At 40.5% G+C, this 19,657-nt stretch overlaps 1 protein-coding gene across 5 annotated transcripts in view; it reads right to left on the reverse strand.

The window, feature by feature from the left end:
- The window catches only part of PPP1R12A (protein phosphatase 1 regulatory subunit 12A), a 129,932-nt gene extending 125,244 nt beyond the window's left edge, over nucleotides 1–4,688 (reverse strand). For all 5 annotated transcript variants that reach the window (XM_026100413.2, XM_064509513.1, XM_026100412.2 and 2 more), the window contains exon 1: nucleotides 4,281–4,688. In XM_026100413.2, the coding sequence (XP_025956198.1) occupies nucleotides 4,281–4,402 (122 nt within the window). In that variant the 5' untranslated portion in view covers nucleotides 4,403–4,688. The remainder of the gene's footprint in view (nucleotides 1–4,280) is intronic.
- Nucleotides 4,689–19,657: the final 14,969 nt, after the last annotated feature.

The following is a 19,657-nucleotide window of genomic DNA, read 5'->3' on the forward strand; positions in this document are numbered from 1 at the left end:
AAGAGTTGCAGAAAAACACCAATGTTTGCAGAGGAAGGGAATAGCCCTTGGAGAGCTTTCTAAACAGTACTTCACTGGAAAAAACAAATACACACACATTCTTCTTGAGGAGCTTCTGTTACTGTTCAGCTTTCGCTAATGACAAGACTTGGAGTACTCCATGATCCATACACACAAACAGCCAGGACTATCTCCTTCATCCTGCTGCCAACTACAGTACCCTCCTCAGGAACAAGAAAGACCAGGACAGGCTCCTTTCATGCTATATGGTGGAACTTGGCCACAAGCACCCTCCTCACTCAGAGGGCATGAAGCCAAAAATCAGGCTACCACCTCCTGAGTAGCCTTGAAGAAAGAGGGCAGCCAGAGAGCAGTCTGTGTAAGTCATCATGCCGAACTGCAGCCTAATCTCAGCTGCCTTCTTTATCAAGAGTATGCAGGTACTCCACAGCACACACCCCATGCTCTCAGGGGAGCGGCATGCACAGGAAATCCAGCCTTTCAGAAACCTGCTGACACCATGGTCCCTCCCCACACTGCTGTCCAGAAAGGGTGGACTCCTCTTTCCTGTACAAAGCTCTACATAACTTTTACACAAACTACTTTTCAGTCATTTAGGCAATGAGTCTCACCAATCAGAGCTAATGATCCAAGTCTTCCTTTACAGGGGGGCAGGGAATGAGAGAGTCCAAACTCTAAGGAAAGCTAGGTGCTAAGCTTTTAAGAGAGTAGAACTGAATCCCACTCTTAATAAATCAGTCTTCTCTAGAAGTAACTGGATTTTATTGACACTAATACAGTCTCCTCTTAACATTATTTCAACATATTTTCCCCCCACTCTGCAGAAGCTATTAGTCTGTGAGGTCACAACTCACCTCTGGGTTCTGTTTTTCCTTTCATCCTTACATTCAACTGGCAAAATAAGATAAGGAAAGTTGCACTATCTGTAAGTTAGATCTCATCCTGTGTGACAACTGTCTGGGAATGCAATATTTAAGAATATAATTAACTTCAACCTCCAGAGTTAATGACATTTGATAATAAATTCAAAGTCTCATTAAAATTTTTTTTTTATTTTATATATATACACACATACACAAAGATTGCATACCTGATTTTGTCCTTTATGCTGAAGGCCCAACCTGAATGAAAGCTAACACAACTTCCTGAAGAGAATGACATTTGAATCAGGCATTACATACAGGAATAATTACCATCATCTAATGACAATTTTAATTCCTTCTGTGAGATATTTAACCTAAGATTGCTAGAGGAAAGAATTTAACTGATGTGTCCTCAGATAAAACACCCAAATCTGCTCATTTCTACAATTTCTACACAATCAAATATAAAGTAACCCATTAGCAGTGTCGAGAGGTGAGTGAGGGGATGTAGGTGTTACAGAGGATAGGGGAGGAGACACACATATGCTTGATTTTGGAAAGAAGTACCTGAAAATACTCCCCCTCTTCCTTCGCTGAGCTATCAAGCCAGTCGTAAATTTTTGTGGTATGCATTAGGGGAAACAGTCCTACATATATCTTTCTAATGCCAATATGATTCTACCCTACTAATAATGGAACGGTCTAGCTAACAGCTTTAATAACAAAGCTTGATGCTCCACTTAAGACCAGAGCTGAAGTTCACCAGACTTTCAGGATTAATGGTACTTTCCCCTCAGCATTTTCAGCCATCTGGACTGCGGAGAAGAAAACATAGCTTAAGCCTTTTCCTGCAACTGTCACATCTAGTTGGAAAAACATCCAAGACTGAAGAGCAATACAACTAAAGGTTCAACATAGTATTTCAGAGGGGCATATGCATTTGCTCTTTTTTTTCCCCCTTTCTCATGCAGCTATCAAGAGTTAGATGCAAGTCAAAAAAAGACACAATCGAACAAGAAGAGTCACTTCACCTTTGCTGATAAATGTATTCTTGCAAAGCAGTAACACCTACAAGGGATTTGACAGACAGCAAATGAAAAAGAAGGGGGGGGGGGAGCCGCAAGCAACAACGTAAAGGCAACTGTGGCAGTCTTAAATCCAACAACAGCGGCTTTGACACTACCCAGTCAAAACAGCATCAGCAAGAGTGCTACGTTTTTGAAGGTTTCCTTTCTGAAAGGATATAGCTTTGTTCTGTGCTCTAGCCAAATTTAATTAAATGAATTCATGTTATAGGCTACATCATGTAGGATTGACACCTATCATTCTCTTCTAATATGCTATATAAGATATACTGATAAAAATAAAGCGGAATTATGCAGAGTAGATTACAGGCAGGGAGTTGGTGTTTTGTGATTTTTTGGGCAGCAGGCAACATTCACTCATTTACTGGGCCGCCTCAAAACAACTATCATTTCACAATAGTTTTTTTTTCTTGCTTTTTATATCATAAGACCAGAAAAGACGAGAGAAAGAGAGAGCGTGCGCACGAGAGAGAAAATGAATTTTAGCAGTGAGGTAGATCTGTTCCTTGGACTTTGCTCATCCAATTTGCAAGCTGACTACAGCTTAAAAAAAAAAAAGGGAGGGGAGCAGGGGGCAGAATAATTTCACAATAATCTTGAAGAGAGCTTTGTTGTATACAGCATCAAAGACATTTTGAAAATGCTACCTAGATTTCGTGACGATAGACATCATCAGTCTTCTGTTCTGACAATACAGTTAAACCTAACGTCATCCTTTCCTACCAATCACAGAGTCCAATAACTTGTAGACCCAGAGATCTAACCAGCTAAGGTATGACTTCTAATATAGAGCTCCCTAGAAGCATGAAGCAATCATCATTGATTAGAGAAGTAAAAAGATATAAAACGTTGCTATAAAGTGACAGACTAGCCTGAAGTTAGTTAACTTTGCTGTAGTAACATTCTGACAGACTTAATCACAACACACATTCACTCTTTCAGTTCAATTTACAACTGAAAGTAAACCAATCCCCTTTATAGGGGAGCAAGTGACAGCTTATATACAGGAAACGGAACCAAATTCTGAACATAAGATGTAAAACTTACTACTTTTTGCTTTATCTAGTGCGTCTTCATTACTATGGAACAACTTACATATCTGTAGAACTTTGTATCCCTGAAAAATCTACATGAGATGGATACATTAATACATTAAATTCACCACCTCATTTTTGTTCAAGAAAAGCACAGTATAGTGACATACAGCATCCTAATTACTTCGCTTAACCACGTTGGGAATATTCCTACCTAGAACTTGTACGCATCAAGATTTTTTTCTGAACTACTGAACGAATTCTAAACTTAAGAACAAAAAGTTAGCCTGTCAAAGATTATTTTTGCTCGTTTGATATCCAGTGAATTTAATATTCTGTGGAAGCTTTTGGCCTGCTAGAGAAACAAAAACTATTCAGGCAAACCCGCATTATCTCCGGATTGCCACAGCCTTTCCTTATTTGGCTAACGTTTTGAGATTCCAATCAGACTGCTATGAAGTTCAACATGCACAAAGCATCCATTTTGAGGAAACTTCACAGCCAGTTTCCTTTCCATTCCCCCCTGCCCCAAATGAAAGTTATTCCTCAGTACCAAAAAATAAAAAAATAAAAAAAGAACAAAGCAGTATGGATTCATTTTTACAGCTCTCCAGCAAAGAAAACTGTAAAAGCCCTGCTCCCCTTAAAGTTCAGCTTTCACACTGCGGCAGAAGCCATCACTAGAGAAAGCAGCCAGGCTGTTATTGATACGCGTTTCTATATTAGGAACAAAACACTGGTTCCCCTTAGAAACCAGGGAGAAATAAGCGATCCGGCTGTTCACGCGCAGAAGAGCGGGTTTCATCAGCTACACGGCAGCACGGCTCGCAGGAAGGGAGCCATCAGGAAATCGCTCCCCAAATCCCGGGGCAGAGGCAGCGCGGAGAAGCGACCCCCGGCGCGAGCCCGCCCCCTCACCTGCCCGGCACCTCCCGCCCCGCCGCGGGCCACCTGTCCCCCCACGGGGACACCGCGGGCCGGTCCCGCCGCCCCGCCCGAGGGAGGCGCTGCCAACGGGGGGAAGCGGGGAAAGCGAAAGAGGGTCGGCGGCGCCTCCTCCCTGCCACCGGAGAGGCCCAACCGCCCTCTTGCGGGGCTCGGCCCCGCTCTCCCCGCGGCTTTTTTTTTTGGGGGGGGGGGGGGCAGCGGGCCCGCGGAACGGCCCCTCCCCGCCACCCCCCAGCGGGGCCGAGAGCAGCCCCCGCCGGCCCCTTCCTCCTCCGCCTCGCCCGCCACCCCCCCCCCCGCGCCACCAACGGCCGCGGCCCCGCACCGACCTGGTGGAGCGCGGTAAGCCCGTCCACATTGGCGTAGTTGATGTCGGCGCCGCGCTCCAGAAGCCGCAGCACCTCCTCGGTGTCCCCGCTGGAGCAGGCGGCCAGGAAGACGGCGCCGTCATCGAACTTCACCTTGGTCTTCTTGCGCTTGACCACGGGCGGCTCCAGGTCGGTCTCGGAGCCGATCCAGCGCTTCAGCTGCTCGTTCCGCTTCTGCTTGGCGTCCGCCATCTTCATACCCCGCTCCTGCCGGGCCCCCTTCGCGAACGCCGCACCGAGGATAGACTATATACCGCCAGTATCCCACAGAGCACCGCGGCCCGCACTCACCGCGCTCCCCCTCGCTCGCTCACCCACCCAGGCGGAGGGCGCAGGGCGGGAGGGGAGGGGAGGCGCGGCGACAGGCTCGTTAGCATAATCCCGCGAGATTTCCGCGCAGCGGGGAGGGGGGGAGCTCGCCGGGAGGGCGGGGCGGGGGCGGGGCGTGTGACGTCACGGGCGGGGGCGGGATGCCGCCGTGTGTGTTGTGGGTGAGGCGGGGTCGCCGCGGTGCGGTTCATGGCGGCCCGCGGGTTCAAGAGTTCAGCCCTGGGGGTCATCGGCTTCCCCTGCCCCGCCGGAAAGGGCAGGAAATCCACGGGACCGCGGGGGGACGGCACGGCACGGCACGGCACGGCACGGCACGGCACGGACGGAGCCGCCCGGTGGCACAGCCTTTCCCCTAACGGCCGCCGCTGCTCGGGGCTCGCCCGGCCGCGGTCGCCTCCCGTGACGCCCCTGCTTGGTGCGTGTCGGTTACCGGGTCTGAAAAAATACAAGCGATGAGGAGCATCCAAATAAAAGCGCCATCGCTGAGTTGTAACCCAAGCCATATTTCATCCCGGCGAAGTTTATGAGGACAGACAGTAATGTATTTTAGTAGATTATCTGATGTAGGCCTTAAAGAAAACCCGAGAAACTTAAAGGTCTCAAGCGTGCAGCTTGTAAGTGCTGCTGTGGCACCCGTGTCGGTCAGTTTGATGAAAAATACTTCCTTTCCCTTCAAACTCTTTTCTCTCAGTAATAAGCAACAATACTCACATTACTACCTACGTTAGCGAGCAGAACGAATGGAGGCACTAAGAGGAAAAAAAGGAAAAAAACTGGACAACAGACTGAGGATTTGAGGGCATTAAAGTTGTCCACATTAGGACACACCTTGACATAAGAAAGCCCAGTCTCAAATTTTGCCCTGAGGTTTCTGTGTGGCAGTGGACAGATCCCTGTGCTTAGGAGAACTCTCTTGCAGTGTCAGTTTCACCTAAACCACATTTTTACCTCACTTCCATTTTCTGAAAAACGGGGGTAGTATATCCATCTTTTCTGCTGGGGGAAAATAAGTGGTTACAATGCATATAGCTCTTTAAGATACAAGTCTAAGAAGTATTTATTCAGATTTACCACCTCCAGGAACCGAGTTATGGCTAGTTATTTTTTTTCCATGCATAGCATGTTTTCTTTAGGTAAATATATGTATATACATTTTGTCTTAAATTGAATCATCCCTGGCGATAAAATGGGGTTTTAAATTTACTGGAAAAAAAGTTTTAATTTCAACTAATTACAGGAAGCAAAGTATAGTTTAAGAGGTTCACCAAACCTCATACACTTCAAATTTTGCATGGTTTGTTGTTTTTTAATTATAAGGTCTCCTTTTTTTTTCCTGCAGTAGACAGTCTCACAGTCTACTCCGGCTTCTTATTTTTCTTTTTATTGATGAGAATGTCAGTAGTATTTCCCAAGAAGTGGTAGTAGTAAGGCTACTTTATGTACCTCTAGCAATTTGGTGTGATTCATGCCTTTCGGAACAGAATTTCATGCAGAGATACTAGCATAATATCCATGAGATTTTCTCATACAGCAACGTATGAGATCCAATCCACTGAAAATTTGCAGGTGCAGTGTGTTTGTGAATGTTTGAAAGACAACATGTAGACACGATGAAAGATTTGCTGAAGAAAGATCTGAAGTTTAAATAGGCAGATGAACAACTACTCAGCACATAATTTACACATTCCCGTTGACAACATGCGTGAATATTCAGAGATACCGTTTAAGCCTCTGGGTTAGAAAGTATGGCCCGTTGTGCATAACACACTTCAGAAGTAGTCTGCACAGGGTTTATCACTAGTATGAGGAATGGAGTTGTGCTTCGGCACAGCTCTGGTAGCATTGGCCCAATCTGGGCAGTCACCAGCCTGCAGTTTGGCTGCACCTACTGACAGTGCACTTCTGAGGAGAGGACCTGCGTTGGCTCCAGCCACTTTCTGTGGTCATGGCCTCTTGGGCAAACTTCCTGGGGATGGATGCTCAATCCAGTGCCATTTCCTAAGGAATAGAAAACTATAGCTCAGAAAAACATAATGCAAGATAAGAGCTAAGTCCTCTTCTTCCAGATGTCTCAGTTATTTTAAGGGTACCCTCCCCAATACTCTCCTTCTCTCTTTCCCTCTTCCAAAAGCCTGTCTGAAAATTTAACTCTTCAAAGAAATCAAAATTCACTGTTGTGGAGTATTTTTTAGGTTTCCATCAGGGCTCCAGTCCCCTCTCCTTTGACTTCATTCTTCCAGCTCAGTTTTTTCCTTCTGGCCATGAATTCTCCTTTAACTCCTTCAGCTGGCTCTCCTTGGCTTATTAGGGAAATGTAGATGTTCTCCAGTGCATAAAGCATGTCCCTTTCTTTTCCAAAGTATCAGACAGTCTCTTTTTAAAGACTAGGTCTAATACCTACTTTCTGTTGCTTTCCTCAGAATATTTTCCACTGATCAATCTCCATCTTTTCAGAATGCCTATGGAAATCCTCTTTCATTTCACTGCAGCTATTTGTATGTTCTACTTTCTAGACTTTATTTTTCTTTGACATTTTCATTTTTTTCTATCTGGACCTCAAATTTGGGAGTTAGATTACCTCTGGGGCTTTCTACAAACCCCACAAGCAACACGATTCATTTATGCAGCAATTTAATCGAGCCAGTTGGAATTCATTTATTCCACATATGTATGTGTGTGTGTGTGTGTGTGTGTGTGTGTGTGTGTGTGTGTGTGCGCGCGCGCACGTATATACATGTATCCCTTTCCCAGGCTGCAATATGCTCTCCAGTAATTATTTATGGTCTTTGAATGTGATCTAACAAAAGCATATGGTCTTCCTTAAGCAAAAAAGTAGAGATGTCATTCATGTAAATTGGTTCATCTTGGGAGTTTTTCACATTCTCTTTATTCACCAAAATCAAGCCACGCTTTAGAGCAAGAGAAAAAGTAATAATAAGGGTAATAATAATAATTCTTAACACTTGTTTTTAATTTCCTTGCTTTTCCTATCTCGTATCTCATATAAAGGTTTCTAACTTCAGTAGCAAAGGCATACTGGCCCATGTTCTGTATGCTATCACATCAGTTTTCTATCATTACATTTCATTGTAAAAATAGTGTAGCTGAAAGGAGACAAGACCCTCTGCAGCTTCTGGTTCAGTACTGACTGAGATAAACATATACAATTATCAATAATATTTGCTGTAGAAACCCGATGTTCTCTTCTAATTATCTACCTAAGCATGGAGGGTGAAATTCATCTGTGCAGAAGGCCAAAACAAACCCTATATATAAAGGCTCGCTTTGAAGATCGTATTGAAAGGGAGTATAAAATTTGTCATAAGACAGTGACTACTATTTAGTTTGATTACAAGACAATATCATAAAATTGAATTGGATAACTGCATAAATGTGCTTGTGTATTTGCAGTAATAGCAGTATGCTGACAAGAGTCACTTCTGATTTTAGGCACATGAACTTAAGGACACACGAAGTAGGCCTAGTTTAATCAGGCAGTTTTGATGTACCTCTAGCATCCTCATACCTCTATCCAGCATACTGGGTGTTTTGTGAAATCCTTTTTTATATGCATATGTATAGCATTAAACGTGATTGATAATTTAATTTTTCACATACAAATAGTAGCACATGAATCCAATAGGACTACTTTTCTATAAAGATAACTATGTAAATATTTGCAGAGATAGTATCTATGCTTGTATATATTTTCATTTAATTTAGTGTCATGCTTCAAGTGATCAATAAAATGAATAAAAAATGAAACTTATCACTATGCTTTCTGGTTTTCCATTTTTAATAAAAGTATCACAGTCATGGGGCTTTGTTCAAAGCTAATTCACACAGACTTCTGTACTACAGAAGCACACAGATGAAGCTTTTGCACTACCCAAAACAGTCATCTTCTGGGATGTAGAATTTTTGTTCTGACATCCTAAGTATAATTGTTGTCATCTTTCATCTTGAACAGCAACAGACACATTGTGGCTTCTAAAAACTAACATTTTTCTCTCTTCACTGAGGAAAACTAATGTATCAAAGTTAATTCCATCAACTCCAGCACTGGGAAAATAGATAATTTGAAGAGATAGTGACAAATACTGTATATGTTGATGTAAAATTTTCCAATATGTCTTCCAGGTTGTTATGAAGAGTATGCATTTTAGTGTATTTTAAAATGTATTTTAAAAAGAGAAATGGAATAAGAAAATAGAAAAAGCCTTTTTCACCATGAAAAAAAGCCATGATAGAGATTCTTATCGTAAGTATGAGGCATTTATTTTCTTTATTTGACAGTCATATTTCTTACTATTTTACAGTATGCTGTATTTTCCACTCTAATTGTGTGATGAACCCCCACGAATAACAGTGAAAACTCACTGGTACATTATTTATCCAGAGAAAAGAGGTAGAAAAACTATGCACAAAGTGCTATCAAAATTTCAAGATAAATTAACTAACCAGGCTTCTCACTCTTCAATTTCTTTCAGTTATGAGTAAATCTAAGCATTTCTTTGCAAAAAAGCTGTGTAAAATGTTTACAGAGAGAGCTCTGTTCTTAACAAAAATTATCATTCTCACACAGAGAGCCTACATTTCAAGGTGGGAAGGTTACTTTTTAATGCTGCATAATCCTGAGTCACCCAAACCAAAACTAAAACTACCATAGCAACCTAGTCACGCATTTATAAACTATGCAGTTCTGAATCAGATTTGCAATGTTGTATTCTCCCAGCATCTTTTATGAGCTTTACACAAATTGCCATTTTGATATTCTTGGATGGGAATGCAAACTAACATTTAAACTTGATTCACATACAGATTCTCTGACATAATTCTATTTGTATCCATCTGTTAAAATGGCATTTGGTCTACTGACAATTTCAATAGTGCATGGGTTAAGCTAAAAATAGGTGTGTTGGTTAGTAAAAAGTAACACCATGTCTTTCAGAAATAAGGAAATAAGCTTATTTATAAAATGTGCTTTAGAAAATCATTCTTGCTTTCAAGTAAATTAAAGTTTCACCTAGTCACTCTGCAAAAGCACAGAACAGAACCATGTGCTATATAATAGAAATATAGGCACCTTATTTCTGTTCAGTCTCTGCAGCCTGGGGAACTCTGCACATGTGTAGATGTTAACATCTTGTTAGACACTTTGCCATGACACTTGTCTGTTTTGGCCTCATGCTGTTGACAATGTGTATCTTTGCTTTGTTGGAATTTCCAAAATGCCACATAATCTGAGTTCTTACAGTTGCTTGCATCAGTTCAGCATTTCTGCAGGTAGACAGTGTTTCTTTTCTCCTGTTCTCTGTGGCTTGAGTCAAGGAGCCTACTACTGAAATGCACAATTTGGATACTTGGGGGAGGAGGGAATGACAGTGTCACTTTGATATGCAGGCAAGATGTTCCCTGTGAGCTGCATTCTGAACATATCACAGCTGAGAAAAATACTTCCAGGGCTGCAGGAGGACGATGTGGACAAAGAGAAATGAAAGACATCGTGTTCTAGCTTCTCACTCACAATGCAAGTACACATGCACTACAGGGTTATTCATGGGCTTGTCCCTTAAATTTTCGCCTTTCTGTTACTGGAAGGCATGTGAATTTCTTTAAAATTTTTTTTTCTTGGTATATAAAAATGTTCTCTCTCTAACTGGTAGTTTAAAAATGCTAAAATATCCGTTTGGCTGAACAATTGGCTTGGCTTAGATTTGGGGCATCTATGAATATGCCCTGCAGTTCACAGCGTCTACAGGCTCTATTTTTATGAGCCAGCAGAGCATATGACATAACTGCGTGCTCACATCATCTTTAGTCTTAGCAATGTAGTAACATAAGCAATACACCTATATCACTAACAAAAATAATAATATTGCCCTTTGGCCTATTCAGGCAGCTGTTAAATGGAAAACCAAATGATTTTCTTTAGAATGACAGCTGGCTGATTGTATAGTGGACACTCATTTGTAAGACTGTTCGTAAAGACCTGTTTCCCTCAATACAACAGAAGCAAGTAACTGAAAGCAGTTTCCTTGCTCAGAAATCTTTTTTTTCCCCAGTAGTTCTATGTCCTAATAAATGCTTCCACTATTGCTTTTCTGTTGCCTGCATTTGTTACTGGCCATATGTTCGCTTCATAGAGTTACTGCTTCTGTAGGTGACTCCTCAGGCTACAGGTTAACTGATCTGACTTTGTCCCAACTGCCCAAGTGACTCCTATGGTAGCCTCCCGTTGTGCCTAAGCACAAGTCCATAGGGAAATTGAATTGTTTTATCCTGTCAGTTTAAAAGAAGAGTGACTTAACTGAGACAATTAATCTGTGGCAACATTAATCTGTGGCAACCACTAACATAACACTAAGGTACTTGAGAAGCTTTAATTTTGATATCACGAATATACAGCAATCTACACATTAGAAACTTTTAAAATGGCTTCTGATTTGACAGGCTTATGGCTTTCCACCCTCAGCTGGTGAAATCACACTTCCTAACCATGCCTAAATTCGGTCATTGCAACAACTGAACGGGCCTACTTGGGAAAGAAGCTGTAAAAATCTTTTTCCTTTAGCAGCTCATTAAAGTAACTTAAAACCAGCTTCTTGCCAGCAAAGCATTATTTATTCACTTAGCATAAGATGAGGAAAAGGCTGCAATGCCCAGCTCTTATCCAAAATTTATTCTTTCCCTAAGTGTCTTGGGTTCATGGCACAACCTTTTCCTTGCCTGAGAGAGAGGCATCTCTTGCAGCATTTCCCCAGAGTCTCTCTCAGAGTTAGGCAGAGATTTCACTAGGTGACTGAGGCAATCAAATAGCTTCCTGCCACTGAAAGGGTTGGTCCTGCTTTCCTTGTACTGCCCATTCCCTGCTCCTGGATGCGCAGCCACCATTCCCCACCTTTCCGCAGGCCTTTCTGCAGTGTTGATGTGACACCTTGGTGAGCTGTCTACACCAGCAGAAAACTATTCACTTCCTGGCTCCATCAGTTTTCTCCTGGCCTAGCAATCTGAGCAGGCTCTTCAAAGGGTCAGAGGAGCCCCTAAGCTGGCACAAGGAGGAGGTGGAAGTGTGTGGCTGGGACTGGGGGAGGACAGGGTCACTCTTCAGAAGCAGTGAGATGTTATTTGAGCTCAACCATCACATGAAATCCCACCCTTAGTTCTAGCCATGACCATTGAGTCATTGTTGTTCCTCTCTGGGAAGGTTTTGTTAATGGTTTGGTATCCTTTGATCCTAGATGTTGGCTTTTGGAAGACAAACCTGCTAACTAGAGTAAGGCAAGTGAGCACTTCTGAGTTAATTCCCCATGTTCTTTTACCCATCATTTTGTCTTCTCAGTACGGGTAATGTATCTGTCACTGTTTCACTTTCTGTTGGCTTCTGTATACCATCTAGCAAGTTGCATTTTGTAAAAACAAAGTTTTGCAGATGAATAGAGGGCTAGATAATTTTCATATAAACTAATAAAAATAACTTTCTTATTCTTGGCACTCTCCATTAAAAAAAAAAAAAAAACATCTTGAGAGCACACACCTAACACAAACTTCTGTACTGGGTGTATAGCAACAGCAGCTTGAAGAAACCCAGGATCCCAGAAGAAACTCAGCCCAGAGCCACAACTGGGAAATTCTAAAATTTATGTTGCATTTCCACTTGCCCCTTCCTCATGTAAGTTCTACATAGTACATATTTTAAGACATATGGATGGATGGATGGATGGAGAGATAGATCCTGTGAAATCATATTATCTAAGCTAGATTAATATACAGTAAAACTAACATTCTAATTGTGCATGTAATTATTGTATATACCTAAAATTTTAAAGTTGGATTATTTTGATTATTAATATTTCGATTATTTATTTAGGACTGTGGCCTGAAGGGTGAAATAACTGATAAGAAGTTGGCATATTTCTGGCTTTCCAACCGAATCTCAATTTTGCATGTAATACATAACTTAAAATTCTTAATTTTGCTTTTCTGACGTGAGTTTGCATTTAAACCTCAAGAGCTAAATAAAGAAATTTGATTTCATTAATTAAAATCTTCCCACTCCTGTTCTTGAAATTTTAAGATTTAAAAGATCTAAATTAAAGGCTTAATAAAGGTATAAATGTCTGCTGGAGGTAAAGCACCCAATGCTGCAGCTTTTGCAGTGGGAGTTTTTCTTGAGCAAGGAACACAACACACAACAACCAGACACTCTTGTGTTTTACAAATCGCTAGAGTGATTTCTGTGCTAAAGTGTCTATGTCACAGTTCCGTGGGTTCCTACATTTCAATATCTTAGTTTCTTGTGTAATTTTAAAATTGCGTGTAATATTAAATCCTGTGATCTTACTAAAATCCCAGTGTTACTCCCAGGAAAATAAATGGCAATTACTTCAAAGGGAGAAGACTCTAGCCCTACTCTCTCAGCACTTCACATTTAGGCAAGATTGGAGAAAAAGGCCTAAATACTGTAGAAAAGGAAACAGCGTTTTAAATAAAATTTAATAGCCTAAAATATCATTTTGCTGTCTTCCTTCTGTAAAAATGACTAATCCATACTAAAAATTCAAAACTTAGGTCACTGCCTTTTTGTCTCTCATTTGAGAACGTCCTTTTAAAAAGACATTAGGCAGTCCCCTGCACAAAACAGCAATGTCCTGTAATCATATCCTGCTTATAATCATCATGTAACATTCATACTTCTCTGCAGTGTCAATAAACACAGAAGGAAATGCATTTATTAATATTTTATACTCAAAATATATCCAGTAGTCTTAACGACAGTTTCTTTCTAGAAGCACAATAATTGTGTAGGTGATACATATGTAGGTCACTTTACATACTTGCTCTATCTAGAAAACGTATAGATACATTAATTTATTTATTTTTAAAATACTCAAGGCCAGCTTTAGAAAATCTTACTTGTTTTACGGAGTTTATATTAGCTCAGTGAATCCCACTGAAACCCACTGGAGTTACTTACACAAGTAAATGATTTCCAGCATAAGTACAGGTTCCAAAATCTGAAATTTAATTATATATTAACTCATTATGGGGTTGTATAACACACAGTCAATTTACAGCCCTACTATTTATTCAGATTAAACATATTAAAGCAGATCTGGAACAGCATTCACTAGTTACATAACATTTGCATGGCTTTGCACTTTAGGTTTAGTAAGATGAGAATCTGGCCTCAAAGAAGCAATTACCCAGCACAGTCCTAATACATAGATAGATAGATAAAGCTAAATATAAAATAAAGAATGCCATTTGTCCATACAGTGTTAAATGAGCCCCATACCATAATGAAAACATAGTTAAACAAAAACATGCAGTAACCTAGAAACAAAAGCACTAAAGTCTCTGTCTCTATCACATTCCCCAAAGCATTTATGGTCAGATCCTGCCACTGTTGCTCACATTGCACAGTATTTCTGAACAGTCCCACTGAGACCACTGGGACAGTATATCCTTATCTCAGGATAAGGGTGCAGAATCTCATCCTTTCCATAAGGAGGCAAATCAGGTATTAGAAACCACTTTGAAGTTAGTAAGTGCTTCAGTTGCTTTTAAGATTGCCATAAAATATGCACCATTTAGATTAGTGTTTGCTTTAATGATTCCAGCATACAGTAACTTTGTTAGGTTTTGTGTTACCTAGCTTGGGTACAAGCTGTATCAGGACAGAGCTCAGCCTGAGCTGCAAAATTCTAGTAGTTTAAATTAATTTACAGTAGTCTAAATTAGTTTACACCGACCTTTATGCTGCTCTGACTACAATGCTGCCAGTGCCCAAGCTAGTTAATTTAGAGGTAGCTCAAGCACATCTCTGTGGCATACTTCAAATCTGTTGACATTTCATCTGTTGATGTTGAAGTTATGCAGGACCAAATCACCAGCTGGTGTAAACTTGCAGCAACTCCACTGGATGAAGACCTGAACTTCAAATTTTAGTATTTTAGGTCTAAGATTTGGGGTTCACTTACAGAAGTATGTATTTTGATAAAGTCCAGACTAACTCTGTTGAAACAAATAACAACACCTAATTCACAGAAGTGTGCTTGAGACTGGAGTTTGGCTAATGATATCAAAATGAACATTGTTCTTTCCTGCTTTGGTCATTCGTTTTCAAAATGAAAATGAATGCTCAACATAGCACACAACAATTAAAAGAGTGGGGTGCAAGGACAAACTGTCTTCCCTTTCTCTCCAGCTTCTATTTCTTACCCAATGTAATGAAATACAGTTTCTATGCCTCACCATGTGCATGGTCAACACAGATAATGTTCTTAGATATGCTGAGGTAAGAACAGCTTTTAGATGAGACAAATGTGATAGAAATCTTTCTTCTTCGGCCCCCTTTAGCCCACATGGGAGATTTCTATCTCCCTATGTAACATGAAGGATCCTGTTCAACACCTGGGCAAACATTTAAGATGTTTACACATTCTGTCTCTATTTAGCATTTGAATTTACTCTGTACCCTAAATGTTAGTATAGGTTTAAGCTATACACCTAACTGAACAAGTTTAGACAGAGGTGAATTCAGCTTGTCTGTGCTCCAAGCTGGCTGTATATCTTGTCTGGAAATAAAAGAGCCCTTCCTTTCAGGTCTTGTAGGTATACTGCTTCTAGACCTAAGCGAGCTTCTTTCTGCCCAGCTTGGAGCACTAGTGAAATGAGCTGCTGTCTGTCTGCACCTGTCCATGTAGACTGTTACGACGGGACATGGGTGTTGCAAGCCTCATAGTGAAGCCCCGGGCTGAAGTCTGGGTGGAGGCAGGAGCCAGCTGATGTAATTAAGGCAATCTGAAAGCAAGAACCAGAAACATATAATACTCATTAGCCTAACAGAGCAAGGCAAGAGTGTGGTCAGAAGCAGACTTCGGCATCAAGAAGCCAGGGTGTGTGTATGTGCCTTGACAGGAGCATAGCTAAATTTCAGACAATCAGGAAACCAGGAATTGTAATTTGCAAGGTGGGGTGCAAGCAAAGGAGCAGACAGAACTGGAGGAAGGGCAGATATCTTGGTCCAGAACTGGGACTGGGCAGGCAGGTGTGAGCTGGATCTTGAACAGTGAAACCAAAGACAACAGCAGAGACCAGGCCTAGAGGCAAAGCGGAGAATAGACCTCAAGCCACTCCACTTGTTCTGAGGACACCTTTTGTGCACATGCCTACACACCAACCTCTAATGACATCTCTCTGCTGGCTATGACTCCTGTTTTTGAAACAGGGTCCCCTTCCTGAGGGCACAGCAGCCAGGGACTGGCTGCTTGAGGGACAACTCTTCTTTGGCTAGTCATTGCACAGTCATACCTAGAAGGGACTGCATTTATTAATTTTAATGAAGTTTGAGCTGCACTGTAATGTAATATGTGAAGCGTTTGTTTCCACACAGTATTAATCAATATAACGAGGTGCAATCATATAATTGGTCCTACTGAAACCTAAAAGACCTAGTAAGTACACATATACTTAAATGTATACTTATACCTATTGAGCAAACATATACTTAGTAAGGCCTCTACTTCAGTGTAAGAAGGAGCCTTAATTTTTAAGGGGATGAAAGGATGTAATAAACAGTCTAACTGCACATTTGAGTACCTGTAAGGCTGAAGATGGTGCAATAGGATATATCAGCCTTCTGGCATGTATGTCAGTCATTATAATGAAATATTTTGGTGCAGAGGTGTGTACATCTTTGCACAGTGCCTGTGAAATGGCTGGCATGAGATTAATGCTATATAAATTATGAGATTCCTATATGAGATTCTCCACAGAGATATAGGAACAATGATGTCTGCAGCATCCATAGCTCTAGTGAAATGCAATAGATTTGGACAACAGCGTTGTTTGCTTGGTGCATCTGCTTCCCGCTGGAAAGCCATGAAGCTTCCATATGAGTGCAAGAAGTTGGGCTTCCCCCAGAATGCCATTTGACACTGTGCCAGCTCTTCGTCCTTCAAAAATGAAAAGCCTTTGGCCTTTGCCATTTAGGCAGTGCACTAGCTCATCCCCAGCTTACTTCTAGACTTACAAACTATTAGTAAGACTAATTACTATCGAGAATGAGATGGGATTTTTAGGATGGGGCGGTCAGGATGGGGGTGTTACATAATTATAAATGTACATGGAAAAGCTTAAGTAAAGGCAATTAACTTGCTTGCTGAATTATGAACATTTGCTTATTTCTGTCAGATACTTTCCTCAAACAGAATTTTCTTCTTCCAGTGACATACGTATATGATTATAAAGTACAATCATAACAAGTTATCTTCTGAGTGCTGACAGTGAACTTCATTTACCCCAAGAAGAGAAAAGAACAAAAATTTCAAATAATTGTCATGTTTCTTGCATGTTAAATAAGGAAATGAAAAAAGCAATGTCATAACCTACATTATGTGTTTATATCCAAAGCAAATGTGAGGTTTCCAATGCTTTATGTTTTTCGGATGACTTTATCATATCGCAGTAAACAGATTGCAGTCATGCATTATCCTTGGTCTAGCTGGAAGATTTGGCAGATCTTTGCTTTTTGAAACAGGTGCTTTTCTGTTTGCTCTTTATCAAGTAGTTTAACAAAGGAAATTTTTATAAAGCTTCAGGATTATTTTGCTTTTGTTCTACAAGCTGAAATTCTATCACATCAGAGTTATCATTTGTTTCCCATCATTTTTAATGGATTAACATGCTTCAGTGCACTATAGTACATTATGTATGTGTATATGCTATTTGTATGCACTATATTTTATATATATATATGTATATACACACTATATATAGTGCATTACAGTGCTATAAGGCACTATAATGCACTATGCATTATAGCGGTCGTAACTCTATTGACAGTAGGCTTGATTCTCTGTTGCTGTGCTTTAGGGAGTGTTTCCACAGCCTTAGTTCACTCTTCTAAGTGTTCAGGGTTGCCCTCTAGAAAGGTCTTTTTCTTTCCAGTGTATAGAGAATAAGGAGGCTGTTCTCCTAAGATGGGTGCCTGAAGTTAGGCAGTGTTACTATACCCCACTTCACAGTCATTTAAAGCAAAATGTGAGTTCAAAGAGGAATGAAAGGATTGGACTTCTGATGGGATAATTTTAAATGTTCCTTTTACATTTTCTTTGTACAAGCGTAAATGGCTGAACAGCGAACCACGCTGTTTCAATTACACCTCAGTCTGCAAATAGCATCATTGGCTTTACACGAGCAAGGGAAGCAGAATGCAGAGTGAGACTTACTGGACAGAGGAACCACCTATAAGAAGTAATTATTATTCACAATTTTACCTTCAGCTCTTGGATTTCCATAGCTGTCACTGTTGAGCCCAAGCTTTTCAGATATATTTTTGAAATGTGTGTTGTTAGAGAGCATGAGTCTCTGCTCAATACTCAGTACTCATTTGCAGATTTTACCATGCTTTAGTACCATGGTCCTGTCTACATTAACAAGTAATTCAATGCAATAGGGACAGATCAGCAGCTGGAGATAGATGGTGCTGAGTCCTACATCCACACTGTATTCTGTATGTGTGGGCATTTTACCTCTGACTGGATTTACCATGATGCTTGAACTATTTCCAGATTTATATTGTGGATGGTCCCTACCATACACGTGGTCCAAAACTGCCCCAAAATCGTTACATCCCAATTAGACTGGGAGCATAGTAGGTGCACTTCTGGAGTGCCAATTTCTGTTTCATATCCTCCAAACTTTTGTATTCACGAAAATCACCCAGCAAATCAAACCAACATACAGTAAGTGGGGATGATCTGAGGATTCAGTTCCAAACCTCACTACTCTTCTGCACTAAAACATTGCTGTAGATGCTGCCTCTAGATACTGAAGAGTGCTTATTGAGACTGCTCTGCTGCACTGTATATCAATGATTAAATCCTCAACAGGATCAGGCCCATTGCCTTTAATTAAAATGCAAGTCACTTTGCTGTGCATCTGGACGGTGAACTGCATAACTCTGCCATTTCAACACTGCTAAAACTTGCATTTAGAACAATGGAAAACAATTGCAGCATTGAATTTTTTCACTTTATTTTGCTTTGTGGCATTCATCTGTGTTTTGTGGACGTAAAACAGCCAAGTGCATATCTTATATGCAGGAAGAAAAATTTATTTTTCATTTAAAGAACTAAAGACAAACGTTATTTTTAAAAGCAACTAAAACATTACAGAAGTCAAGCTGAATATATGGGTGATATTAATCTAAAAACTTGTATTTAATTAAATATGCTCCTAATAAATCACTCTTAGTCTTCTTACATTTTTAGTGTTTCAGAACAATTTGCTGCTGGCCCAAGGCATAAACTTTTTGGTTTGACAATGAGAGCATTTAATCTCCAGCTCACTTTAAATAGATTCTTCCAGCTCAGAACAGAGAGGTCTGGCAACAAAAGTGTGTGTTAATGCTATAGTGACGAGTGATTTAAAAGATGTTATTTAACTTGGCTACTAATAAAAGTTATTTTCCTGTAACTTTAAAATTTTAATATAAATAGTAAAAACGCCTGGCCTTGGTGCAGCCTCTATAACATTTGATAATTGCTTTACTAAAGCTAACATGTTTATTAAATCCTTGGGAAGAAGCTAGAAAATTCAGGTTAAAAATACAGTATTTCAAAAGCTCTGGTTTTACAAAAAAAATCCAGTTTACTGAGAACTTCTAAAGGAGAGTAACAAAGGAAAAATAAAAGACACAAAACATAAAGCCTAATCTTAAAATAAGTTCAGTTAGTAGTATACAGCACATAAAATAAAAAAGGTTAGGTAAACTCAGTTGTAAACATAACCCAGACTGACAGAGATCATTTAGAAATAGCATCAGTATATATAATGGGTAAAAGTTGAGGAGTTGTTCAGAAGTGCTGGGAATGCTGTAAACTGAATTACAGTCTAGTTTTCTCCACCATACTTTCCTTAGATAATCTATATGGGGTGTTTGAAGGAGATGTGGTAGGAGAAATACTGGCAATTAGTGCCCCATATCTGTTGGAGCACAT

Source organism: Dromaius novaehollandiae, chromosome 1 (genome assembly GCF_036370855.1).
Source record: "Dromaius novaehollandiae isolate bDroNov1 chromosome 1, bDroNov1.hap1, whole genome shotgun sequence".
Taxonomy (NCBI): domain Eukaryota; kingdom Metazoa; phylum Chordata; class Aves; order Casuariiformes; family Dromaiidae; genus Dromaius; species Dromaius novaehollandiae.